Raw genomic sequence first — 27,798 nt, 5'->3', positions numbered from 1 at the left:
CCTTGGGAGAGTAAATACAGACAGGTGAGAATGCCCTAAACCAGTTTCCCTTTGGACAGCTGGTGAAAGAGGGGGAGAAGCTGCACAGAATTTCTTAGCTCAGAAGATTGCAAGTTAAAATAGAACTGGATTTCTCCATATGTTAATGCTAGCATCTATGAAGGGCTAGACTCAACTGCAGCAGCCACAATTAACCTCAAGCCAAGTCTCAGCAAACAGACTGCAAGAATTCTCTTTAAAATCACCTTGTTGATGATGGTTGTAGCTATTTCAGCTGTTCTTCACAGTATGATGAAAACAAAGCAGACCTGTATGCATTTTTTTTTTTAAAACTGAAGGTTTATTGGAAAGAAATTTGATCCTATATCTTTTCAGCAATATAGGATTATTTAACATTTTATATAGACTGTATTCAAGTAGAAAAGATTACATTAAAAATTCCTTAATATTGCACTTGGGACAAGCCATGGCTAAGCTACTAACATTCGCATTCCAGAACAAAATCATACATAGTCTTCAGAATTCTAGTGAGCTGCCTTGTGTTACCTGCAAGATTTCTTCACAGGTACCTCTGACACACTTTGCTATTCAACTGAAGCTCACTGCTAAGAGTAATTCCTGTAATTTAAAGGTAAAGACAAGCAATATGCTCTATGCTACCAGGAATGATTTTGGCAATTGCTTCATTCACATTATTTCACACTTGAGCCAAGATACCGTAGTGATTCACTTAACTCTTGTACGAGATCCCAGCATACATGTGAGAGGCTCCAATGCACATGGGAAGTGAAATACCCAGCTCTTTTTACACATTATTTCCGCCAAATTACCACATAGGCAGGAACCTTTTGTGGCTCACTGGAACAGACAAGTAGGTTGAGCACTATTTACACCCAGCAAGACTCAGTCTTCGCATGCCAGGCATAGCATGGTTGGCATCACTTCACATTATCACGGTGTCTGGCCAAGGAAGTCCCCACAGGGACGGGCATTGCAACAAAGCCTGAACGGGACACAAATCCAAAAGGGAACCCCCACGAGCTCTGCAGATAAGGATTTTCACAAAAGTGTAAAGGAGGAATTAACTACTGAGTCGGTATTGAGGATCAGAGAGATTATTTAAAAAAAAAAAAAATCCTGCTTAAAGGGGTGAGATGAATCAAGAATCATAGCAATCTAATGGCTGCTGGAGAAAACAAGACAGAGTTTAATTATTAACTAAAATTGTTGCTCTGAACTGGTATTTAAAGATCTTGTGTCATGAAGAAAGATAAGGGTTTGCATTTTATACATGCATGCAGCTGAAAATCTGCACTGTGCAACTACAGCTGAAATCTGCACTGTGAAAGAAAAGCCATAGACTTTACAGTTTGTTTGCACACTGTGTGCAGAAGATGGAAAACTGCAGTTCAGCAGCAGATTCTCTCTATCTTGTTTACATTCCCAGAACAGGTTCACTTAAAACAGTTAAAAAGAGAAACCGTTAATTTTCCTTCACCTTTAAACCCAGCTTTACTTTTAAAAAAAGTAAATTAAGAATGTTTAGTCACTAAGTTCCATTTTATTAGTAGTAGCAGCTTCAATTTTTGTGTAAAAATAGGGTCAGCAGCTTTTACGAATGTTGCAACTAAACTTTTGCTTTAGTAGGCATTATTACATAAAAAGCAGAGTCGTTTATTTACTTTTCATCTTAGCTTAGCAAATCACACAAGTAACTCAGCTCTCTGTAGGGGCCCTCCTGATGAAAGGAGCCAGTCTGTCCAGAGCTGTACACTTACCAGATCAGCCTATAAAGGACCAGTCCTTAATGTGCATATTCGTAAGAGGAGTTTTCTTCCACTGTTACTTAGCACAAAAAACATTGAGGCATTTTAATACAAGACACTCTGTAACATTTGTTTTATCTTCTTATTTTGCTGTAGGTGTGGTAAAAATCATGCATTTTGCAGGCTTGGTCTTCAGAACAACAGTTTTAAGTTACTGGTTTCAGTCACAGAAAAAAAATAACCCACAAAGACAGACCAGTAACCCCAAAGTATCAGCTACATGAAAACATGGGAAAACCACGCTTTGAAAACTTGATTCAAAATTCAGAAGTGGCTACCAGGAAGCTGAGTTTTAGCACATGATCTGCAGACATTCACCCATCTCTGGATGTCAGTCATTCACACAAGTCTTTGTTTAAATCATGCCTTGCATCTCCAGTAAAGTGTTACATGAGCAGCCAGTGTTAAGTAATTAGCAAAACAGAAATAATGGTGCTTTGGCTGTCAGGGTAAGGAAAGCTGGGCTTTTGCTTTCAACTGCATGGTTTGTACTCTCCTAAAACCTGAGCGAGTATCCCCTTAGGAGGTGAAAAAACAGATGTCCCTCGTTTACTGACATACTACATGTAACTGCAGCTACTGACTGAACATGTCATACGCCGTGTTTGTAGAATTTTGTGATGCTTATCCTTTTTCAGAAAGCCTAAAAGGGTTAAAGTCTGTTTTGAATCTGACTCCCCTACATTATCCCCAATTACATTTGACAAACAAATTATGCATTTCTTACTATAAAAGTTTAAACATAATGAAGTGCTGTCTCGCTTGGCTAGAAAACTTGGACTTGTACATATGCTTCCAACAATCAGCTAAATCATAATAAGCAAAAAAAAAAATTATCAAAAGTTATCAAAATTGTTGTATATGAGGTTTATAAGCTTTTTCACTCCATTCCCATATTAAAAATTTGGTAGATGTACATTTAAAAGAACACCATCACCACCATCAAACAAACAGCCACTCTGCCAGGTTCTCACTTGGAAACAAATAGTAGCAGTTGTCTTTTCATTAAGAAACTAAAATAGTGGCCAAGCTCTGCAACTTGGGCAGCACTACGGTATTTCAACAAGTCCCAGAACAATCGGTCCTGAAACATGCTGCTGTAAAGATGACTTAAACCAAAGCCTGCTCTTGGATCATGACACAATTGCAATCAATCTGTCTGGTGCTTGCCTTTAAGGTGGTATCAGCTGATCTTCTCTAGCCTCAAATAGCAGTAATAGTAACTATTAAAAAATGAGGAAGTCCTGCAGGCAGCCAGCAAGCAGCAGCCTATACGCACCACACTACAAAACAGCACCTCCACCCTATAATCACAACCGGATTTTCATCCCCTTGTCTGTGAACGTACGTGCACACGGCATCTTAAACTGCAGCGCTCCAATCTGCGCGACAGATTCCTGCACCCCGCCCTGCGCCGCGAAATTTCCATCTTCCAGTCAGGAACTCTGGGCCTGGCACAGCATCTGCCAGGGGGGACAGGCAGGAGGCCAGGAGAGAGAGATGTGCAAACTGCAGCTGCTGCGAGGGCACCAGCCTGCGTCCCAGGGAAAGCAAACGGCATCGGAAATGGCAATGGAAGAGACGGCAAAGATTAAAACCAGTATTATAGGTGGCTTTGTGCTGCCTATTTTTTTTGCACCCGGTTTCCAGTTCCAAGCACAAGAATACACCCTGAAGATTTGGAGAGAATCAACATTCATGTATCAATATCTCAACTGGAAAATTCAGGAACCACCATCAAATTTGGCAGGTGTTGTGTTTTCACATAAAAAGAAATCAGATGCTATATAGGAACGACAGAATGAATCAAAGAAACTCTTCGTATCTGTGATGGATTCAACAGTATCAGTGGCAAACAAACCATTTCTGCAAATCAATCCAGTAATTTCATAGTGCCTAGCACTTACTACACAGACATTGTCAGCTTCTCAGGGTCTTGATTTTAGTATTGCCTCTGACAGGTACCAAAATAAACATAAAATCCATACCAAACAGTGGCAGCTGTGATTTCTCAGAAAAACGCCTGTTTTGCTTTGTACTTCACCATGTTCTGTTTGTAAAATGTCTCTTGAAAAGTCTTCCATTATTAAGTGAACTACTACAGCATAGTGGAACTATTATCTGTAATACCAAACAGAGCAGATTGTTTTTGAAAGTGACACTCAGATATCTGAGTAAAATGATTACAAATGCCAGAAAATATATGACAGAAGAAATGTTCCTGGAAAAAAAACCCAATCCAACAACCCTTACTGCACTGAGGACTTTCTCCCCTATGAAAACATGGAAGGCTACAGGAAAATAGTCAAAGATGTAAGATTTGTCAGCCTGGGAAAAGCATAAGCTAAAACAGCATGAAAAGTGTTCCTTGTTTCCATTTTGGGTATAACTACCAGAAACAACTTTTTTCAGTACTTGGAAAGGCAAAATTTGAACTCGATCACTTTAATAAAAATTATAACAACCTACTAAAATCAAGGATACTTAAGATTTCACAATTTCAGGATTTAGTTTTTTCCACCACATAATTTGGAAAATAAAAACCTTCAAGCATTGCTTCCATCACCAGCATCTTCCTTCAACTGCCCATTGTTTAAGTGACTGAACATGAACAGCATCATGTAATGTCTCATTACTCTCAACAATCTAATATTTGGACTAAAATAATTTTCACAAGATATGTGCAACGAAATACCCAGCTTGTCTCAGAAGCAAGTCTCTTTACAACAGCTTTGTCTTTTACATCTAGAATTTTTCTGTCTGGTAAGATGCAAATGTAATGGAAGTCTAACATCTACAGTTCTGTAAGTACACAACCCCCCCCGCATACATCACTAGTAAATAATCAGACTGCATACAAGATTATTTGTAAAAGTAATAAAACCCTTTGATGCTCCATATTTATGCTGGCAAATAGCTCTCCTGATATAAAAGGCACTTTGAAAACCCAATATGGTTTGGTTCATTAAGTTTGCAAAGTACAAACAATTGTACAAACATACAATTATATTGAAGCATGTCAGCCATTGTGACATTGTCTACAAAACAAGTTTCCAATTGCCGATAACACTGGTTTTATGGGAATGAGCAGTGGTTTCAGCAGCTTTACTGAAGACATGACAGGGTTTCCAGTACCACAATCTTATTAAGTAAAAAACCCTCAAAAACTCACAAGTTTAGGGGCCCCCCAAAAAAACAAGACCCAAAGTCCATAACATTCATTCAATATTTACTCCTTAGAAGTGAACTCCCTCCGTAGCCCAAGGGCAGAAATCTATTCAGGTGATTCCAGATGTGGTGGAGGCAGGCTCTGTCTCAAGAAGTGTTGTTACACCAGTACAGTACTGAAAACTTTGGTCCAACAGCACCATTCCAGAAATTGACTACATGGCTGCAAAGTCAATCTGTATGTAAAGCTGCCTTACTCCTGCCTGTGGAAAAGGGAAGGAGGGTTAAAAACGCTGGAAAGCCAAAGCAGTTTCCTGTCCTGAACATCAGCCCACATCAGCAAGTGACCTAGCAAAAAGCCTCAACATCTTATTTTTCTGTAATTCCTCTCCACATTTAGCACATCACTCAGAGAGCACCAGATGAGTAAGGAGTCCTTCACCCAGTCAAGTGCACACACATAATGATGCATTAACATTAGCTTTGCCACATTACCTCTTCTGATTCATCCTAAACAGCAGCCACATGTGAAGCTGCACAAAAGCTATTCTTACTTTCTTTTGTGCCAGTTTAACTTCCTGAAGAGCAAGCTGCTTGAAGAACTGTCAGTTTAAAATGGAGCTAAGCACAAGAGCTCAACGTGGGACTTGTTGTTCAAACCAGTTCTACATTATGAATCTACCCAGAAAGCCATCACATGTGCGAGCTGCCAATGCAGTGAAAAGCCTGAGTAGGTCTCGTCTATGTGAGAAACTCTATCCTGAGAGAAGCCTCATCTGTTTCCTTAGTTCCTTATAGGTCAGTATAGATCAACCCCGTTTGATATACCCGAGACAATTACATCTGTTATTTCCATAAAGTGGCGTAAAAAACTAATGCAGAGAGGTACAGTAATTCCATCTACACAACTGAGTATTTTGAAATTGTTCTATACAGCTGGAGCAAGCAGGGAAGCTTTTCAAAGCAGGTAAGAAACTCAGAAATATTTAACCTTTCTTGATAAGAATTAAGTCAGATCACATAACAAGCAATTTACACTTTGAGATGTCATTTCCACTGCTAAGACATACCTGAGTAAAAATATTGTGAGTCTGGCTTAGAATCCACCTTCCATCAGCATCAGGAGCTACTAATAACTTCAAAGTCCCTATGTAAACATCAGTACAGAGGGTCCAGAAATGTGGATCTTGTAAACTGTAGACCCCTTGCAACTGCTGCACCTAAAAATAGAGGCAAATTTTAGAAAGTGTGTTTCAGAAAATATTTGTACTATGTTTTTTTACAGAAAGTATTATAAAAGCCAATGCATTCTTCTAGTTTACTGTGCATTTTGTCATCTTTGACCAAAATTTCTTATTACTATCTCAGTTATTGTAAGGAAGATGAAAACATACGGATTTGTGTCCGTGTCGTGATTTCCTGTACGTGTTATGATTTTGTACCTTGCTGCATTTACATTCTACATATATTTTACTGAAACCATTTCTGAAAACAGATGTGTTCACCAGAAAAATGTCACAGTTATTGGATTTGAGATAGCATCCAGTTAAAACTGCCCTTTCTGCAAATGTGGGAATTTTACCACAAAACAATTCCTGAAATTCTAACTTTAACAAATATATTCATATATCATTTACACTTTTGTGAGGGCTTAGATGTGTCCTGCCAATCTCTTTGTTTTTCCCTCTTTCCACTTTTCGGCAAACCCTCCATGTGGTGATTACAACCTGTAACTCCCAAGGAAAGGCAGCACTCTTTCAAGTGCTTTGTATTAACTTTGCAAAGGCACTGCATAGCATACTAATAGAAAAATTAAGTAGAAGAACAGGTCAAATCCAGAGTAATCTTTGTATTCTTAAACACTTCCAACGTTATGTATAAGCACGAGGTATTTTGGGAGGAATAGCTTCAGGATCTGCTTTTCTGAACTAACATAGAAAATTTTTAAAACACATACTGAGGTGAAGCTACATGCAATTTAGGACTCTGGGAACGTATTAATTAAACTGATACCTCCATGTCTATATTCTAAGTTACCTTTGACTGGCGCTACTGGAAAAACATCATAAAAAATCCTCAGACACACAGCTGAGGCTCAGTCAGTCATCAGCTTGATCAGAGCAAAAACAGCTTAAAGAGCTCACCCTCTGGTAGCACTGAGGCAGAGCATTTTCCAGGGAAGGAGGAGTTCGCTGCATCAAAATCCCAATGGACTCTTTTAAAAGTGGAACAATACTAGAAAGAAAAAAGGAAATTAGCTATTAATACATTTTCAAAAGGTACAAGGAGCAACCTAAGATTCCTTAATGCTGAGAATTTTTTCTTTAGCTCTTCCACCAGAAGCTGAAAAAGTCGCCATGAAAACCCAGTACAAAAAATAAAAGGATTGACAAACTTGCTACGGTGTCCTATCAAAAGCAAGATTATCTCTCTCCCATGGTTTCCAGAGTCAACTGGTGGTCACTCACAAAGGATTAATGGTTTAATCACGGGATTTGAGATTAAATCCTTGGTGTCTTGGAAGTTATACAACAAAGCAGCTGTATAGCTCAAAACCAACTTCAATGGCAAATCATTCACAAGCAACCATAAAAATACTCAACTGAAATTTGGCTTGCTTTGGTGTTTTGTTTAAGGCATATTTTTCTTATGAACTAAGATAATAATGGGGTTATCATAAAACAAAATTAGTGTGGAACAGTCCAACGACAACAGAGTTATTTTGTCAGAAACAGACAACTTGGCATATTCTTGAAGTGAACTAAGTGTAGGGTGTCATCCAAGCTCAAGGGTTAAACATTTGGAAGCAATTAGAGGTTCCCTCCTGGCCAAATGGTCTTCCTTAATCAGCAAACTAAGAAGACATTTAATACCCTTTTTTATTATTATTATTATTATTACTTCTTGTTTTTTAATAAAACCAGGAGACCGGTAAGCCTATACCCTGGAGCTACCACTAAGAGGTTATACTCTTACTAAGTATTCAGGATGGTGATTTTTTTGTACAGGAGTAGCCGCATCATGTCTGGTTCAGTAGAGCATTCTAAAATTTTCAAGTGGATGACAAGTATCTGTGGCCCAACAGTAAAGCTTAAATAGCAATTTAGTTTCAAGAGCATGTAAGTCACCTAACATTCTTAACCGGAAGTGATTATACATTTCAGAAACTGAAAGCTGCAGAGTTTAGCACTGGCATCACAGCTGCAGGACATGGAGTTATGGGATTAAAAACACACCTGAAACATTTGTAAGAGATTAACTGGACCGGTTGTTAAAGGACACTGCAGGAGCTTTGTTTAAAATCTCATGAAGGGATGTGGAAAGCATGGCACAGACCAGCTGTGTATCTGCGGATGTGAACAAATGACCTCATCATTTTTTAAAAAGTGTTTCCATTTGAACATGGGGCAGTGCTGGCTGATGGCCTGCTCAGCTCACTCCCTGGCTAAACCTCGGCCAGGGTGGGAGGGAGCGAGAGGCTGCGTGACTCTCGTCTAATGAACCCCTGGAAAAACCACCACCCTAAAATTAAGTCTTCTTGCAGGCACAATGGTTGTTCCAGCCAAATTCAGTGCCCTGGTGCTCTCCAGCACATGGCCTCCCACGTTTGCACTGCCACCGAGGCATCAGTAGGAAGAAGTAATTAGGGGTAAGCAGGAGTTGCCTAAACTAGACCTGTCACCAAGACAAACATTTAGCAATGCAATAACTGTCAATCTGTCTAAAGGAAGCTTAATTGGAGTGTCACATTCTACAGTGCATTACAGAAGTTTAGGGAAAAAAGTTTCTCTTATTAATGGACCCATCTCACTAAATAATGTCCATGTCACAAGCATTACATCAAAGGGAGCTGGTGCTGCCAACACACTCCACTGGTGAATTGATTTCAGTTTAACTCCCTATTTAAAATGCAGGTTTGCTTCTTAATAAAAACCTTGAAAGACCAATACCAAAGTTCAGGATGCAAAGTGAATGCAAGAATTTTGAACACTACTCCATGCCCATAAATTTAACAAGGCCTCTCTAGCATATGCATCTAAAGGTTTCAAAAACCACACATACAGGCTGCATAACTTTTCCCAGGGAAACAATTGAAGGAATTGAGAATGTAGTAGTCTGCCTTTTTATTGAAACATACCACTAAGAGTGAGAGAACCCAAGAAAGCAAGCTAACAAAAATGTCTACTTTGTACAACTTATCTACACTATTTAATAAAACTGATGCACATTATGTGATGGAAGAGAAATTACTTTTAAAGTAGATTTGAAGACACAGGCTATGAAACAAGAACATCTTAAAAGTTCAGACAATAGAGGTAAATCAGGATGTGGCTTGATACTGTTGATGAAAGTTGAAGCATAATCCCGGTCACACCTTGTTCCTCTGCCTTAGAGCCAGTGTTCAGATAAAAAGTTTATCTTTTTCAAAGCCGAAAAGCCAAAAAACAACTGCAGTGATGTGGCAGGCCCTCACAAATGCTGTTCAGAGCAAAGGCAGCCATGGATGCTCTGCATCCAAAGGATACTAACTCACATGGGATCTTACTGTAAGCCAAGCTAACACAACAAACGACAGACTCCAGTTTTATGATGCCTGATGTTTTCCAGTGTTTCATGCATGCTACTGAAGTACAAAACCTTTAATTTAAAAACCAAAAGTCTACAGAGTATGCTCTTTTCTCAATCATTAACTAAAACCAGTATTACTTAATCACTAGGAGTCACTAGAAATATCAGTTCCACTTCATGTGACTGAAAAAAACCATAAGAAAACACTTTAAAGATGACAAAACCAAGCTGGCTGGAAATACGGTTAGAGATTGTCACCAAGCTTTCTCTTTTCTTTGGCTTAGTCATTAGTGAAAAAAAGAAAGTGGCTGCCTCCACAGCAACCATTGCACTGGTGCTTCCCCCCTTGTTTGTTTTAATTTATAAGATTATTGAGGAAAACAAGTAACACTGAATTCTCACCAAGTGGAAAGCTTTCTCATGCAAAAGCAGCCAGTAAGCTTTGCTATTAAAGCAGATACAATTCCATTGCTTTCTGATTACCAAGCCTTAAATCTAAAATATTACACTCTTTTACAAGACAATAAAATTTGAAAGAGGAACTAACCCACAGCAAGATTTGGAATAAAAACATATCCTCTACAAAAGCCAGAAAAGCAAAGGCAGCTAACGTTACAGCACATCACATCTGCACATATGCTGTTACAGAAGTGGAAGGTGTTCAAACAAATCAAAACAATCTAAGTACTGACGTGAATCTGATAAATCCAGCCTGCTGCTACTACACATGGATTGATCCAAAATTAAGAGTGAAAGCATCAGACTCCCATTGAACCTGCATCACATTCAGATAATGCTCATGCCCATTCCTGTGCCATCCTGTTTATGCCACTGTTTTTGTAGGCACAGCCAACAAGACCCTGGCACTGTCGTGATCTTGGACTGCGAGCTGAAAACCACTCCGGGTGAGGAACCCTTCACACACTGCACCCAGAGTGCAGCAGGAAATTCATTCAGTGCTCAGCACCACAGAAAACAGGGGGTATTTGTGACAGGTTTTGTGGAAGGTAAACAAACATTGCTAAGGATCAGGATCAGCCAGGGTTCTTCAAATACCACAGCTCAAAATCTACAGCAATTTTTGCCAGATTCTGGTTTTTTTTCCCAGCCACCATCCATATCCGCAGTGTGAAGGCTTCTGGCCTATTTCAGAACTTTAATAAAATTTTTTTGTTAAGCAATGGCAATTCTAATCAGACTGCAAGCTTTGCTCAAGACAAGGACCACAGGTTTAACATTTGCTTTACTGATTTTGAATCTTTTTTTCTCATAACAATGTAGTACCTTGATTCTCAAGCAAGGCTGGCAGGTACCATTACCCTGGTAAATAAAGGTAGTGCTTGACATTTAGCAATAATGGCTTAAAATAACACTAACAACAAACACGCTCGTTTTGGAGGAGTTTTGCTATAGAAAAATACTTCAGAATCTTAATGAATGCAGCACTTCATTTTAAAAAAGGGTTTATTTTTTTTTCATACTGCTATGCCCTCAACATGAAAGGCCTCAAATGTTACCAGTACACCCTCCCCGCAAAGCTCTTTAATGTTATATATCACGTTCAAGCAGCTCAAGATTTTATGCAAAAAATTATGTAACTCATGGAAACAACTTCACTGAATGACTGAAGTAAATTGCCTCATTTCTTTGACCACTTAATAGGCAGTCTGCATGCTCTGTGCAATCTAGTATCAGATTTAGTCTACTGTGCCTTTCTAGAAACATGTGGGTCTAATAGTGGTTTAGGACAAACTTGATTTATACCAGAGTTCTGGCTTTTGCGTGGTGACTAGTTTCACATAGCTGACTGAAACACTAAAATTGCTTCAACATTTCAGAATAAGGCTTAGAATACTAAGGTTAAGAACTAAACGAGTATTTAGTTTTAAATATTAAAAGCAGTTCAGAGACTTGGGAAATTTTTTACTGATTGAAGGCATATATAATTATGTGGACAATGCTTTTAAAAATACTTGAAGAGTGTCAGCCTGAACTACAATGAGTCAAGCTTTTGTTAAAACAAACAAAACATTTAAAATGCTGGTAAGACAGACTTGTCTATTTTAAGCATGTCTTATTTATGCTTTACTGGCATGAGATAGTACTGCGTAATCGAAGAAAGAGTCATTAGATATTAGTGGTGGCATCCAGGAAAATTCAGATCCCACACAGGATTTTCACTGTGCTGTCAGAATGTTCTGTGCTAACCCATGAGGACTTCAGCAGAGAATGTCACCCTATAGCACCCTTAGCAAAGGATCACAGGAGCAACAGAGCAACTGTCAGCAGCTGCCAATTTGCACTAATTAGAGATGTTGTCTACAAGGCGGCTCAACCATTTGATTTAAAAACACGGCTTGACTTCTCTGAAGAAGCACTGCTTAACCCTCCTGCACATGCACAAGGCATAACAGGTCACCAAGTGGAGTCTGTACCGCTTTGCACTGCACCAATGAGTTTTTTAGTCATCTTGTACAGGTTATTTTTGTCATTTCTTTGGCAACTGTGCCCATCATTTCAGAAACCTGAACAGAGAAGACTCGCTTATAGGAGCAGGCAATGCTCAAATAAACCCGAGAGAGCTGCCCAACACTGAAGCAAGCAAACACTCAGTATAAAATGAATGAACAGTTATCTCACATAGACACAAGCAATCCTGGATTAAAAGCAATGGGTTTTCCTCTGCATTCTCATGCAATAGCTTTGATATTCGATAAACAGACAGAGTTCCATAAAAGGCAACAGGGATTTCTGTTCTGCCTTTATTTGTTCTTTCTATACAAAGGTATCATAGGAAGAATACAGATTAAAAAATGAAAACAAAACCCCAAACAAAACCTAACTAAAATAAACTAAAAAAAACCCAAAAACAAACCCCACAACAACAAAACACCCTAACAAAACAACAGAGAAGCAGAAGTCCTGGATCTCACCTACCCCCTACTCATACCCTGCAGACTCTGTAAGTCAAACTCAGACCAGTAAGCAGTAACTTGGAGGATACAGTTCCAAATATGGTGAAGACCCCAAACACCATTAAAACTTTTGAATGACTGGCTTTTGCATCTGTGGCTCGAAACTATGCTTCATTTATTACAGCCACAAAGATCCTGATTTTTAAACACACATGAATGGGGTCTGCTTGCTGGGACACACACATACTCCTACTTCACTTTTACCTTACCGAGGTTGGTTTAATAGTAAAAGGGACACAAACAAAATCAACAAATATTCATTTGAAACAGAAGACAATTATTTAATCTGAAGCCAAATTTACCCCCAAAATTATTTATCAAGGTTTCAAATTGGCCCGCAGAAACTGACAGCAACTCCTGTACCAGAAATTGAACATCCCAGTCCTTCCCACCTCAAACCCACAAGTATCCCATGAGTGGACAGACAATTAAACAAACCAAATCAAACAAACCCCAAACATCCACACACCCCGAACTCGGCACAGCTCTTGCCATTACCAATTTCAAATATTTTTGCAATGTTATTCCCTCAAATTTAAATTTCACAGAACTTCAGTAGTTTTTTGCTCTGGGTTAGATTTAGGTAACTTTATAAGATTAAGTACAAAACTATTATATATCCTAGCAAGCATCACCTGGGCTCCCATATTACTGTTACAGAAGACTGCTGTAGGGGAAAATCTGAAAACCCTTTTGCACTAATGCTTAAAGGACACTTCAAACACAGCATAGTGAAGAATAAGGCAAAATTAACAGTGGTTTTATGTCCAGAAGTGTAAATGAAGATTACTGAAGTCAAACACCACAAAATGGACTCAAGTTCTCAACAGCCATCTGAAAATGCCAGTAATCTTATTTATGATCTTAAAGTGCATTTCAAGCAAAGCTATCAATAGTTCAGTCTGTTGGACTGCTTAGAAAACAAATAAAGTACCAACACAAAACCACCCAACCCTGCAATTAGTGTTTGCTCCACTGATATGCCAGGATGTGTCAACTGGCAAGAAATGCAGCCTTGCTTCTATCAACTATGATGTAGCTGACTGCACTGATAGCAGAATTATTCTACTGATCATTTATAGCATTGTGGACCAACAAAATAACGTAACAGACTGAAGTCTGGTATCGGGTCAAAAGACACATCCAATAGTGAACTTCTCCAGCATTTTCAGCATAGAACAATGGTCTCAAATGTTCCTTCTATCTGTGCTAGAAAACGTATAAACAGCGTTATTATGACACCTCTATTATGGCATTCAGTGTTATTTCAACTACTGTATGAACGGAAGAAAAAAATGAATTGTCATCCATGTGGTACTTGCTGCTGTACAGAAAGCTAGATCCTTAAAATACAAAGTGGACGGAAACCTGTGTTTCAGCTACTCAGCTACTACCTCTGCCTCGGCAATAGTTTCTTCCCCCTTGGAAACTTGCACATTTTCTTTCCCTTTTTTTGAGATTTCAGTACTAGAAGTAGTTGGTAATAATTTGTCGTTTATGAAATTACAGAATATTGAAGTCAAAATCTCCAAAGTTTATATCAAAGCGGTGATTTAATAGTGATTTCTAGCACAGACATTTCTGTGGGCGTTGTGTCTGAAGCCTGCTGCCCTACTTTGACTAACAGGGAGATTCACATCAATAATCCTGTGAATGCTGCCATGCACAAGCCATAAACATGCCATACATGGTATGAGCAGAAGTAGCTGCAGTTCATCAGATGACACTCACCACTGCTGAGCAGACAAAGGTGTTCAGTTATTAGGTTGTAACCGGAGCTGTGGCACACTGCCCTATGGCACCATTGAAACTGCTGCCAAAAAAGCCTCATAACATCACTGAATGAAATTTTTGCTTGACCAGTCTAATCCAAATAGCTTCACATTCACAGTGATCTTGGTAAGAAACAACTGTGAAAAGAAGTACGTGAAGCATTTCCATCAGCTCTTAAGAGGAATAAGGATGTCTCAGAGTGCAAATACAAAGGAAAGGACAGTTCTTGTTGAGATAAGAAAACAAAATTAAAACCTAGCAGCCTTGATTTGTCAAGGACAAGGGCACATCCTGTGCCAGCAGTCTCAACTCTGCTGCCCTGAAACCATTCTGCTCCATTTACTGGAGTACATTGGTTTATATAAGCATGTACTAAATACAGAGATGAAGCTCTCTACAGCTTGAACCTGAAAGACATTTTTGTAGTATTATGCGAAGAAGGACAAAATAAGCAGATTAAAGAGCGAAAGTTGTAGCTGTAGAAAAAGGAAAGAAAGATAGCTCATGTAAGAGCTCACCAGAATAGCTGCACGGAACAGAAGAAACACACCATTCTTGGAAGAAAAGCAAATGTAAGTCATTAGCATAACAAACCCCCTTTTCCTTCTGAGCTGCAATTTCTGCTGTAACTAGCATCAAAAATCCTACCAAATACCAGTGACAGCAGCACTTACCTTACACCTATAAGTAGTGCTATCAGCATTGAACAAATAGGATCTGCTATCATTAGACCATAGTTCTGCATCAGGATAGCAGATATGATGACACCAATGCTTCCCAGCGTGTCTGCCACGATGTGCAGAAATACACCTGTAAGAGAACAAGTGATACCATTACAACTTGCCATTCTTAAAGCTAATGGAGCATTTCAGAGACGTTTTACAAAAAGGACTTTCAAGAACTAGATAATATGATCTATACTTTTTAAATTTGTGGTCAGTTTTGGGTCAAACACACAAAGATATTAATGTATTTGTAGAATATGGGCCACTTGAAGAATTTACATTCTATTATGCACTTAGCAGTAATGGGTATTTCATAGCAAGGCTATTAACTTGAACAGTGATTAACAGCTGCAGCTAGACTGTTCATTCAATACCCACTTATTATAGTACAGAAACTCATATTCCCTGATGTCTGCAGTAGTGAGCTCTGTATAAGATGGACAGACTGTTAACAGAAACAGTTCTGTAAAGCTTTGACACCAACGATGCTAATGTTTAATTGACAACACCTTCTAGAAGTTATTTGGCAAAGAAATCCAAGACAAATAGTTCTGAGAATTAAACAATACTGTAGACATGAAAAGCCTAACTCTTATTCTGAAGGATAACACTGCCTTCAAGTACAAAGAAACACATACTTTGCAGCTAGTCAAAGTTTAGCCTTTGGAGCTCTCTGCTGGCAGTGTCTGGAAGTCACTCAGAAACAGCTTTTTGAAGGCAATTCTCCAGACAGGTAATCCTCTCTTGTAAAAACAACACACCACTATAAACCAGCTCTTTGAGCATTTCTCCAAGCCTACATTTGTACTGGGTCTGGCTAGGGCAGAGCTGGGTTTCTCCTCAGCCTGCAGCAGGGCCTTCTGTTTCTCATGACCCCACAGGAGGAAGGCTGGGGTGGACAAGATGCTGGGACAGCACACGGCCAGGCCAGCTGATCCCAAGAGCCCTGAGGGACAGCTCATACCATCCAACACCACGCTCCCCAATGAGACTAGAGGGCTGTCTTTCCCAAATTGCTGCTGCTCAGACTTCCCTAGGCATTGATCTGCTGGTGGGATGTGATCGCTTGCGAGTGATTGTCTTGACAGCAACTATCTTCACATCACTTGATGGGGGTTTTCCCTCAGTATTGAAAAATTAAAATAAAATCAGGTATTTTTAATATGCTTCAATTAAAATGAGTCTTTCACAAAAAGACTGATATCAAAAAGATATTTCAAATATCTTCAACTGAAGTACTGAGTATACAGACACACAGTACAGTGTACTGTAAATTCTGGAAGAACTTGTAAATGTTCCTTCTCAAGGACTACAAACAAGCCAGAAAATCATCCAGTAAGAAAAAATCCTATGTACATTTGAGTATGCCAAATAATTGCTACCTCCTACATCTCATAATTGTCTCCCTTTAACTTCTGAACATTTAAAAAAAGTAAAACAAAACCAACAAACAGCCAGTCAAAGCTCAAAACCAACATCTAAATTACCCATAACTAATGCTCAGGAGATCAGGGACTCCAATACTACTTCAAGAAATTTAGATGCATTACCATCTGCTCTAAAAAAACTCTTAAGAGCTTGATGAAATGCAAGTTTTAAACTCAGCTACTCTTTAACAATTGCATCAATCTTCACCTTCATGTTACAGAACAAACACTGCAATTAGGCTCCTTGGTTTCTGCCTTTAACCATTGTTTCCTAGTTTTCCATCGATTTTTCAGCCTCAATAACAGAAGCTGAACCCCAGCTTTTGGTCTATCTCTTTCAAACAGTGTTGACACTGCATTACAGTTAGACTTCTGAATGTCTCAACACCTAGCCATGCACAGGATACAGCAGAGCTGTTTACAGGGGGAATGGAACTTCATTAAACAGCTTTTTTGAGAAAAATGTGGCATTTATCCAGAGGAACCCTCTAAAACAGATGTGTGACAGACCCACGCAGGCAGACTGTGATAAAACCAATCAACCATCACACTTATTCTCATCGTACCTTGTAAAATCTGTTTGCTGGATCCAGCCATTACGTCAAGGGAATGGTCATCTGTGAAGGCAATTATTGACATATTAATCTAGACAAAGGCTCTCTCTAGTGGTTCTTCTGTTACACTCTTCCTTTCAGAAATGTCTTGGACAGATAGGCTGATGACAATGACCAGCTTTTACTCAAGCTATTTTTTTTTAATGCAGCAATTAAGTTAAAAGTCTTAAAATGAATTTTTTAAAATACAGCATTGCTTTGCACAATTGATTTCTACACAGATATATACAACAATAAATTATCTACTTTTGTTCTTAATTAAAACAAACTGAGAGGTAAGACCTTGCTAGCATATAGCAAAATAAGACCCCTCAAGAACCCAAGCCTTGAATGCAAGCGAGAAGAGTAGGTTCAAATAAATTTGTTAACCAGAAATACTTCACTTAAGCAAGCACTTATACCTAATGTCAAAAAACAAGAATAAGACTTGGAAAAGGAACAAGTAAAAAATCTTCTCATCCAAGCAGATTAATGCATCTGCAGCATTAAGAAAAATTTGTTAAAGGATAGCAAAAGGCTTCTAGTGAAGATAGACAGTAATTGACACAACAGCTGATTTGAGTATCAAACTGCACAAGACAGACAGCTACATTCACTGGTCTGCAAGGGTGGGGGCCATGCAGAAGGCAAGGAAGAGGCAGAAACAGGGAGCTCCTGCCTTCCAACCAAATTCCAGGAGAACTACTGGAAAACAAACGCCAATTTTCTAAGAAGAGCAAGGAAGGGACAAGTAAATATTTTTACACTCTTTGTCACCTCCTGTCTGCCAGTTCCCACACTATTGTTGCTCTGAATGTGCACATTTTGGGTCACATCAGATCTCAGTTTATGGCTTAGGCAGGAAGGACTGACGACGCTGCCTTACTGCAAGGCTTTCATTTGCATTGTTCCAAAGAGGTGGTACCCACACAAGCTCTTCTCCCATAGTGAAGGCTACTGACCATATTTTACGTGAATGCCTCTTCTCAGATTGTTTGCCTTCATAGAAAATACTTCAGCATAGCTAATTTCCACAACCATCTTAAAACAGATTACAACTAGACAAAACGGATAAAGTCTTACTTGGGATCACAAACCAAGTACAACTAACAATCCATAAGAACCCAAAGTTCACGGGTTCATTTTTCCTAATCTCTTGAGCTGTAAAATTATACAAATGGAGAACAGCAGCAAACCAGCTCAGCTTTGTCAATTGGTTTTATCGAAAAAATTGAAACAGGGCACTTGATAACTAATTTCACTATATTGCAATAGCATACAGCTGCTCCATCTTTTGCCAACACACATTACAGTGTACACTCAAAAACCAGAGGTAAAGCAAAATCCTTAAAAACTAACATTGAAATTACTGCAAGTGAAACACAAAATGAGTCACAAAACACGGTAGTGCCAGAGCGTACCAGATATTTAAAGAAGCTTCTTCCATGTATGATCATAACAAGCTGACAACATGCTCTTTTTATTTTTCAGTAAGTTATTAATTGCAGATTTAGAGTGAGTCAGGATGGTCTATGATAAAAAGTCAGTACTCACCATGACAGTAATCCTGACCATGAGAGTGTCCATGGCCGTGACCATGAGTGTGTCCATGGGAATGTTTATGTTCGTGGCTGTGTCCATGATCTCCGTGACTGTGCCCATGGCTGAGCCCACCGTTAAACAGAGAATGGCTGTGCTCATGCCCTGTAAACAAATATCACCATCACAGTGAATTTATGACTACATAAATGATGAATAAAAGTACTCTTACATTTGTTTCTCAGCTCCTCATTAGATATAAGCACTTTAAAAACAGCTGTTTTAAGAAAGCAGAAACTGACTGTCATTTGCAGGTTAAAAATTCAAGCTTAGATTGTTGATTAAAGACCAAAGACTATGCTCTTCCACCACTCTATATGTTAAGTTTATACATTAAGCTCAAAGAGAGACCCACCGGCTTTGCAGAAAAAAAAAACACAGAGTGTTTACCATGTTAAGTTTATACATTAAGCTCAAAGAGAGACCCACCGGCTTTGCAGAAAAAAAAACACAGAGTGTTTACCAGGTGTATTTAGGCAAATAAATTCTGCATTTCAATTCAAAAGACACTAAGTTGAGAAAGCATCTGAAGCAGAAACATTTCATGCTTAAAATTTGGTTCAAGTAGTGTATCTAAATTTTCCAGCCAGAACCTTGCTTATGCCCAGCTTAAATTCGTTCAAAATGATGCTCTGCAAATCTCTTTCAATAAGGTGCAGGAGAGTGCATGAACTCCAGAAAGCAGCTCCTGGACTCCTGAGTGTTCCAGTTAATGGATATTAACATGGGAAGTACAAGAGTGGCATACTAGGGCGGGAAGTAAAACACAGAAGTCAACATGCAAGAGGTCACATACAGGTTTGGCTAGGACTGCCACTAACAAGACATCCAATGGAACAGTGGGGCTCTCAGTGGGGCACAGTAAGGCCCTGGAACACAGGCTGCCAAGAAAGGAAACAAGATTGGAAGTTACATCCTACCAGAGCCATGTGAATGCCCATGACCTCCATGCTGAAACACAAATATTCCTATAAGATTTACAATGAATCCTAGTATAGAAACAGGAAGAAGTCTCTCATGATGCACATCGGGAGGCTCAAGTGCTCTCTAAAAAAAAAAAAAAAGGAAACAAACCAAAAGCAAATGTGGAGTTTTACAATCCCTTTACATTATTAAAAGGCACCACAAAACTACTTAGATACAGGAACATTCTCATACATAACATATATATAGACATAATTAAAAATTACTCAGAACTTCCAGTTTTTGGGATGATACACAGACCAATTCTCAGCATCTGTAAATAAAGTTCTATTGTTAAAGCTGTGAAAGTACAGTAGAATATTCTGAGAGTCTAGCTCAAGTTCTATCCTAAGATTTGTTATGCTGTGGGATGTAGCTCAACACCATCTGAAAACATTCAGGTTTGTTCCAGTATGTGGATTGCTTAAGTCACTTTCAAGACTACGAAGAGTCTAGAATGCCTTTTCTTCCTTCCTTCTTAGAAAGGTGAAGCAATGAGGGGAATGAAATGAAGACTCAGAACAAATTATGACTTTTTTTAGAAATTCTCAAATCTAGATAGATTTTTTTTCAATTCTTTTTTACCCTACTTTCTCTGGTGTTTTTTTTTCTCAGTGAGACATACACCTAATACAATTTGCACCTGAAGCTAAGAGTCAATGAGTGTAAATTACTACTGACAGAGAGAGAAAAAGATTCACCATCTCTCCACAAGGATGAAAGATACAGGCAGTAAATAGCAAGACAATAAAACATTTAGCACAGTGAAATTTTAAAGTAACTGAGAGAAAGAGAGTCTCCATCACAAGCAAAGAGCAAAAAGCTTAGCATGGGAGCTCAAATCAGCAGGAACAGAATTATGTTTCAGTATTACCCATGCCCCGTCATGGTTTTTAATTTTTCTAATAAGTTTTGCTCCTGTTTCTAGATTTGAAGTTTTCCCAGGCTTTTTTGGCAATTTCAGCCCAGCTTTAACTGATTTAAAAGCCTATAAATGTAGAAAAATGTTCAGTGTAGAAAAAGATCTTCCCAATTCTGTTAATAAAAGAAAAACTCAATAGACTTACTCTGAACTAGAAGTCTAAACAAATCTATAGTCTAAACAAATCCCATTAAAAAGTAAAAGCATTAATTCAAGTTGATTAGAAATAGTTCTCAGTTTTATTCTTAATCCTTGATGTTGCCCTTAATGTCTAAATTTCAACCTTGAAATTATTACCTGAACCATCATGTAAAAAAAAAAAAACCGCAAGAAAAGAGCCCTTGTAAATGTTTTAGCTATTACTGCTTGGCATCTATATCAGACTTCAAGATTTGGGGAACAGTGCTCTTTCTTTAACAAGCTGCCCCAACTTCTCAGCATGTTACTTATGACTAACTTCTCTGAATAAATAGTTTGGACCTTTCTTTCTTGGCCTCATTTGTTCTTTAAAAATGAGAAGGGATGATCTTTCTAAGACATCCTTAAATGGCTGAAAAAAAAGGACAGGCTCCATCTCACAAAATCTTTACACATAAACAAAATACACTATTTAAGAAGCTAGTATAGATGCACTGAAAAAGCTGTGTTTCTCTGTCATGAAACAGCAATTTCAGATGGCCCTATTCTCTGTTCAAATCACAGTTTTTAAATCAATTATGAACATAATTTAAATTTCAATTCATTAATTTCAATAATTTATTCCTATTAAAACCAGAAATATTTATCCATATTAATTATAGAATGTAATAGTGTAATTGATTTCATAACATACCTCAACACCTTCAGAAAAAATGAAGAATGCTGTAAAGATGAGGAATAAACCATTTACGAAACCAGCAAGTACTTCTGCTCGAACATAACTGCCAGAAACAAAAAAAAAAGTAATAGCAGATATTACCACTTTCATTTAAATGCTGAAAATTAGAACTTAAAGACACTGGAGTGCAATCTTCTAGTTCTCAAACAGCTATATTACAAATGAATTTCCTAAATGGAAAATGGCAAATAAATTACAGATGAGTATATAAAACTGACCATGGTGTACTTTGACAGAAGCTGTGATCCAGATCAGCCATTCCCTCATCTACATGAAAGAAATCTTTCAATATGTCAAAACCTTTCCATTTAAGATTATGTCTAACCAAAGTTATGGTATAAATGTAATTTGGAAGCCACAGACTAAGATAAGCATGCAAAATCTAATCAAAGTTTTCTGGTGTTATGTTTAATATCAAACAGACATGTATTAATTTGCTTCCCCTCTAGAAGGTGGATTTTCAGTAAAAGTTTTAAATAGAAATCAATTATTTCAAACATCAAATTTTGACAATTACAAACTGCCAGGTTAGACTAATATGTAATTTCAATGCAGCAAACATCAGATTTAATAAAATGTGGCTGTTCTCTGATTAATGGAAGACCAGCTGTTTAAATGCTCAGCAGTAATTCATACAGAACATGCTTTCACCGCAATTAGTTCATGGTACGATTCTCTCTAAATTAATTTCTATGCACACTGGAGCTTCCACCTAAATTAAACTGTGCTTTAAGTTTCAAACTATATGATGCACACTTAAGCAAGGCAGCTGAAGCTAAATGCTGGCAAATCAATAATGCTATGGGGAATGCCCATGCTACAACTCATTTGCTGTTAATCAGTATTACCAATTAACAATAGTCTACCACCAGTATTGTTTCATAGGGCACAGCTGCCGTGCTCAGTGGAACCAAGTGCCTGCCAAACACCAGCTGCAGCAGGTAAATCCACCAAGGGCACTACAAGATGGCACAGCCCAGCCTTGATCTGTGCTCATGGCACTCACAGCTCCTGAATCCTGCTGCTTGCGAGAATCATGGCTTATAATCTCTGAGACTTGGCTCCTTTCAGTTGTAACTTTGTGTTCCAAAGGAGGAGTGGGACAGTCTGGGAGTCCCTGTAATACTCCTCACTGCACTGTGAGGACAAATCCAGGATGTGGCTGCTTGCTCTTCACTGCTGCCATTAATACACAGCAATGCAGGGCAACTTTCTGCTCTCTAACTTGTTTCCAAGTATGATCACAGAGATCTTAGAAATGATAAACCTTCTTCCCAAAATTAATGCCTTCATATTTTTATTATTTCTACTAACTTAGACATTTACGTAGCTCACCTTAAAAAAACCCCTCACTTTCAACAGAATTTTTCCACATTCTGCAAAAAGTTTTTGTTTGTAAGTGAAAAATGACTACCTAAGCATTTACTTCAAAACATTAAGGTAACAGCCTGTAGTTTCTTACCCATATGAGAAAGCATCATTTGACCTCCACTTTGAAATAACTGAAGCTGCTAATCCAGCCAATAGAGCAGTACAGTCAAAAAACATATGAAAAGAATCTGATATTAGGCCTAAACTGAAAGAGAACAGGAAAAAAGTGTTATGTTCCATATGCTACACGTTGAGTATTAAAAAAAAAAACCCACAGACATTAATCTTTTACACATTAGCAGAATACACTGTGTTTCTAAGCTTCAGGCATGGTTTTGCTAGCACAGAGGAGAAATCCACGCTTCATCACCAGCACACAAATGACGCCAAAACTGCTTTTGTCAGCTTAAGAGAAGGCACTTTGGAAGAATGCTTGGCAAAAAAATCCCCCTAGCATATGATTTTGGTGACAGGAAAAGGTGGCTTCCACAAACACAAACCAAAATCCCCAGAGTACATGTACTCACAGCCACATCTCTCATCAACACAATTCAACTTTAAATCTTTGCCATAGCACATGACTAGGAGATACACACCTCTGAGATCTAGAGGCTGAAGAAATCGGGGGCTGAGAGACCACATCTTAAATGGCTTATTTCAAACACCAATGCACAACTGTTTGTCAATCTTGATTGAGAAACACAGTTAAAGTAAACCAGCATGCTAAAAAGTTCAACGCAACTTAAATTAGTTCATGAGTTAGCCAGTCAGTAGAACTCGTATCAGTTTGTAGGCTATAGGTAAACTGGGGTTAACAACACACACAAGCATTTGCCAAAGTTTACCAAATTACTCATGAACAGGTTCTGTAAGTCTGCAGGAAGGTGTGTGCATTGAAATAGAAAAAGTGCTTCATCTTTTAAAAGACATTTGATATAGAGGTACTATTGAGCAATTGCTAAGCAACAGTCCCAACAGTTCCATTTTCCCAGTTCTTTGGTTATCTAAGAATATTTACATATACAACTCAACTCTTGGAAACTGAAGCACAAGAAGCAATAACTGGTTTAAAAAGTCTAGAGGATAGACACATATTCAGGTTGAAGTCAAATACAAAGTTCCATTAGCCAAAGTTCCAACCACTACACGTTAAAAAGCCAAACCATTTCAGCCTTACTGAAAACAATTACAAGAGTAATCTTAAGTGTTTCAGGTGAAACAACAGTGGAAAAAGTGGGTTTGAAGGAGAGGAAAGACCAAGAGTCTGGCTCTAGGTATTTATAAATAAATAAATATATATATACACTTTATGAACACATACAGAGTTACACGTACACACAACTGTAACATTTAAGGCAGAGGAATGATGGTATATTGTCCTTAGGTGCTGTGCCTACCAATGCAGGAGAGATAAAGCTGTTCCAAACAAACTCTAAAACAAGACCCATAGGCTGGATGCCTATGAAGCAGCAAAATGGAATTCACTATCAAATTCCTCAAGGGTTTTGGTGACATCTTCCACCTCCCCAAAAACCAGGTGACATCTTTAGGGACGCAGCTTATTTGAGGTTTGGTTCTGAGCAGTTAGGAAGATCCAGTGAGGAAAAAAAACCCAGCACAAAGCATTTCAAACATTCAGATAGAAGGTAATTAGTGACAGTAACCCTAAGACGTACTGACTATGAAATGCAAGGAATAAGTATGGCTAAGCAGAGAGAGCTACTGCTTTCTGAGGTGTTTGGGTTTTGGGGGGAGGGGGTGTTTGTTTGTTTGTTTTTAATAGAACCTTCTGGGAAAGAGAAGTGTATAAGGACTGCTACTCTAACAAAATCCCATACAAGTTCTATAACCAGAAGTCATGCAGCAAGTTACCATGGCACTGTACTCACACCTGCAAATCTCACTAAGACAAGACTTACCTTAGGTGCAACACCAGTACAGCTGTGCTGCTTTCAAGACCTAAACTAACAATTCCAGGTGGCCAGAGGCACGTGGATTTACCAGCAGGGACCAGCAGACTGCATCTGCACTGCAATTCACCTCGTGGCCATAACCGTGCTCTGTATCATAGGTACAGCTACAAGTGACTGAGCTGCAAAAATGGCAGGAAGCCTGGAAAGAGACCAATCTCACTACATCTGAGGCTTTTTTAAAGTGACCTGTAAAGTAACAAGACCTTGAAAAAAATCGGTGCAAAGCGATTACTGATCAAGTGATCTGGTCAAGGACCAGCAATAGTGAACCACCAGCAATGTGGGATGTATGCAAGAACTCCTGCAGAACCATAATATAAACTAGTAGAAACCCTGTACTCAAACACACTGTGTCTAAATAAAGACACTTCCACAGCTGATTTAGTTTAACATCGAATAAACAAATGTGCATACATAGCAAATTTCACCCTTAAACAAGCAAACAAGCTCTCAGCCAGCAAACTCGTGACCTGTGACAGAACTCGAGGAAACAGCATGAAGCTGAGTTGGAGGGGGGTTAGATTAGACATTAGGAAAAGGTTTTTCACCCAGAGGGTGGCTGAGCATGGAACAGGCTCCCCAGGGATGTTAGTCACATCACCAAGCCTGAGAGAGTTCAAGAAGCATTTGGACAATACTCTGTTGTGAGTTCAGGAAACAATCTACTTGGCAAACAGAACCTCAGGAGAATCTCTCACGTGAGAAGCAATGGAACTGTGTCCTCAAAATGACAAAATGATTCTCCCTATAGGGTTCCTTGTTTGCTTCTTATGTTTGCTCTTCCAAGGCATGACCTGTCTGCTTTGACTGAAGACGTTCCTCATCAAATTCTCTGCTACCCCTCTCTACTAAAGCAGTATTTGCTAAGATACTGTTTTGCTCTAGTCCAAAATCTAGACTTAGAGATACCCAAAACTAGTGACCTGAAATATAAACAAAAGGTTCAACTAATGGCTATGCAGTAAATTCTAATTCTTAAAGTCAAGTATGAACAAAAATAAGCATCTTCTGAATTCCAATATGCCATATTCTTTAGTGACAAAGTTCCGTGTCACTAAAGGTTTTCAGTTTAGTTATCTCATATACAGGACTTTTTAAGGTCATATTACCAAAAAAAAATTGTTATGTTTAAAAGACAGACATCAGAACAAAGTTACATGAACAAATATCTCTTTAGCAGAAGAGCTAAGAGAAATATTTACATTTGCTGAGTTATTAGACAAAAAAATCCATACTCAAATAGACAGACTATGCATACAATAACCCTCAGATAACTGCAAAGTGAATCAACATCAAAGCCAAAACCAAACACAATGAAAATGGTCTGGGTGCTGCCAAGACAGTCTGTGCCCATGACTGCACTGCATGCTCACTGGTGCCACAGCAGCAATTATTGTAATCAAGGTTGAGAATTTTACAGTGTCGTATGTCATTTATAGGAAAACACGGCAAATATTAGAATGCAACCATTTCCACATCCACATGGCTGCATTCACTCAGGGCTTTTAAGAGCTCCAGTAATTTGTGTTCATATTACAGCTTCTGGTAAGGAGGACACTGCTGGATTTAAATGACATTTCCACACCAGTCCACTCTGAACTGACCTATAAACAGAGACTGAAAAATCATCATAAAACAACTTCTCTATCACTAAGGAAGCATGACAGAAATGCTAGCACCATTGCTTATTGTCTACCTTTATACTGTACACCGGTGCTGAAGTTATTCTACATTTCTTCTTATATTTTGCTACAGATTTTTCAGCAGCAATTTGGTCAAATCTCTTCCATTTGTTGTACTCCTGTGAATTTTTGTGCTATGTAAACTACCACTCAGCTATACAAGGATGTGTCAAATCCAGCTTCTCCCCCGAAACAAGGATGTTCGAGGCAGCGATCTTCAGGCATCAACCTACGAATGAAGCCATACTCTCCAACAGAGGATCTCTGTGGCAAGCAGCAGCTATAGCCCCCGAGTCCCGTAAATCGGGCCAAGGCCTCAGCAAAGCACCGAGCATAACAGCAATTCCAAACAGCGTTCCTCCGCAACGCGCCGAGTCGCGCCCCCCCCCGCCGGAGCGCCTCCCCCGCGTCGCCGGCACCCGGCAGAGGGGACGGCGGCGCCGGTCGCTGCCCACGAGAGCGGTTCGGGTCGGGGGAAGCTCTGCAGCGGCCCCCAAGGCTCTGCCGAGCGGCTCCTCCGGACGGCGGGCAGGAGGCCCGGCCCCGCCGAGAGGAGACGTGGCACTGGCCGGGCGGGACGCGCCGCTTCCTGCGCGCTGCAGCCGCGCTCGCCCCGCCGCGCCCCGGTTACCTGTTACTCCAGATGCCGTAGAGTAGCTCCACGAAGGCGAAGGAGAGGTTGAGACAGAGGAAGGAGAAGAGGTTGCGGGAAGTCTTGTCCGCCAGGATAGACCTGCACACGGAGCACACCGCGTGTCACCGGCCGCCGGTACGGCGCCAGGAGGCCGGACCCGCTCGCCGGGCGGCCCGGGCGCCTCGGCACCGGCCGGCACGGCCCCTCCGCGGGGGCTCGGCCGCGGCGCCGGCAGCGCCCGGCCTGGCCCGCCCTGGGCCACTCACCTGAACCAGCCCGACACCTTCCTGAGCAGGTTGAGCCTGGGCGGCTTGTACTCGTCGTCTTTGATGGAGAGGGGCAGCATCTTTCCGGCGGCGGGGCCGCGGCGCGCCGGGCCGGCAGGACGGGCGGGCGGGGCGGGAGCGCTGCCCGGCCGGCCCACACGCCGCTTCCGGCCGCCACCGCGCCTGCGCCGCCGGGCACCGGGCTGAGGGGGCGCGCCGGGGGCCGGGCCGGGGCTGCGGGGGCCGCCCGCGCTCGGGGCCGCGCCGCCCGCTCGTGAGTCGCAACGCGCTCCGAACGCGCTCTCTTCTCCGTCCCGTGCCAGCCGCTCGCTCGCGTCCCGCTTGCGATGCCGGCCGCTCCCGGTGCAGCTGTCGTGGCAGCGCTCGGCACGGGGCGGGGGCGGCGGAGCAGAGCGCTCGGTGTGTGACAGCCAGAGCCGCCGGAGCGCTCCGCC

At 40.0% G+C, this 27,798-nt stretch overlaps 1 protein-coding gene across 2 annotated transcripts; it reads right to left on the bottom strand.

Annotated features, from left to right (window-relative positions):
• Positions 1-351: 351 nt before the first annotated feature.
• Positions 352-27,462, bottom strand: SLC30A7 (solute carrier family 30 member 7). 2 transcript variants are annotated; one of them, XM_040072960.1, is made up of 11 exons: positions 27,344-27,462; positions 27,075-27,176; positions 22,880-22,993; positions 21,373-21,460; positions 19,576-19,702; positions 18,611-18,760; positions 17,030-17,080; positions 14,986-15,121; positions 7,139-7,229; positions 6,065-6,214; positions 352-5,257 (listed from the first exon to the last, which is right to left on the bottom strand). In XM_040072960.1, exons 1-11 carry the CDS (start codon positions 27,421-27,423, stop codon positions 5,210-5,212), a joined length of 1,137 nt encoding a protein of 378 aa, XP_039928894.1. In that variant the 5' UTR covers positions 27,424-27,462; the 3' UTR covers positions 352-5,209. The 2 variants fall into 2 exon arrangements, with proteins under 2 accessions (XP_039928894.1, XP_039928896.1); XM_040072962.1 differs by lacking the exon at positions 22,880-22,993.
• Positions 27,463-27,798: the final 336 nt, after the last annotated feature.

This window comes from Hirundo rustica, chromosome 9, assembly GCF_015227805.2.
Source record: "Hirundo rustica isolate bHirRus1 chromosome 9, bHirRus1.pri.v3, whole genome shotgun sequence".
NCBI classification, from domain to species: Eukaryota; Metazoa; Chordata; class Aves; order Passeriformes; family Hirundinidae; genus Hirundo; species Hirundo rustica.
The sequence above is the reverse complement of the archived record's forward strand: the minus strand, read 5'-3'. Positions and strand labels throughout refer to the sequence as shown.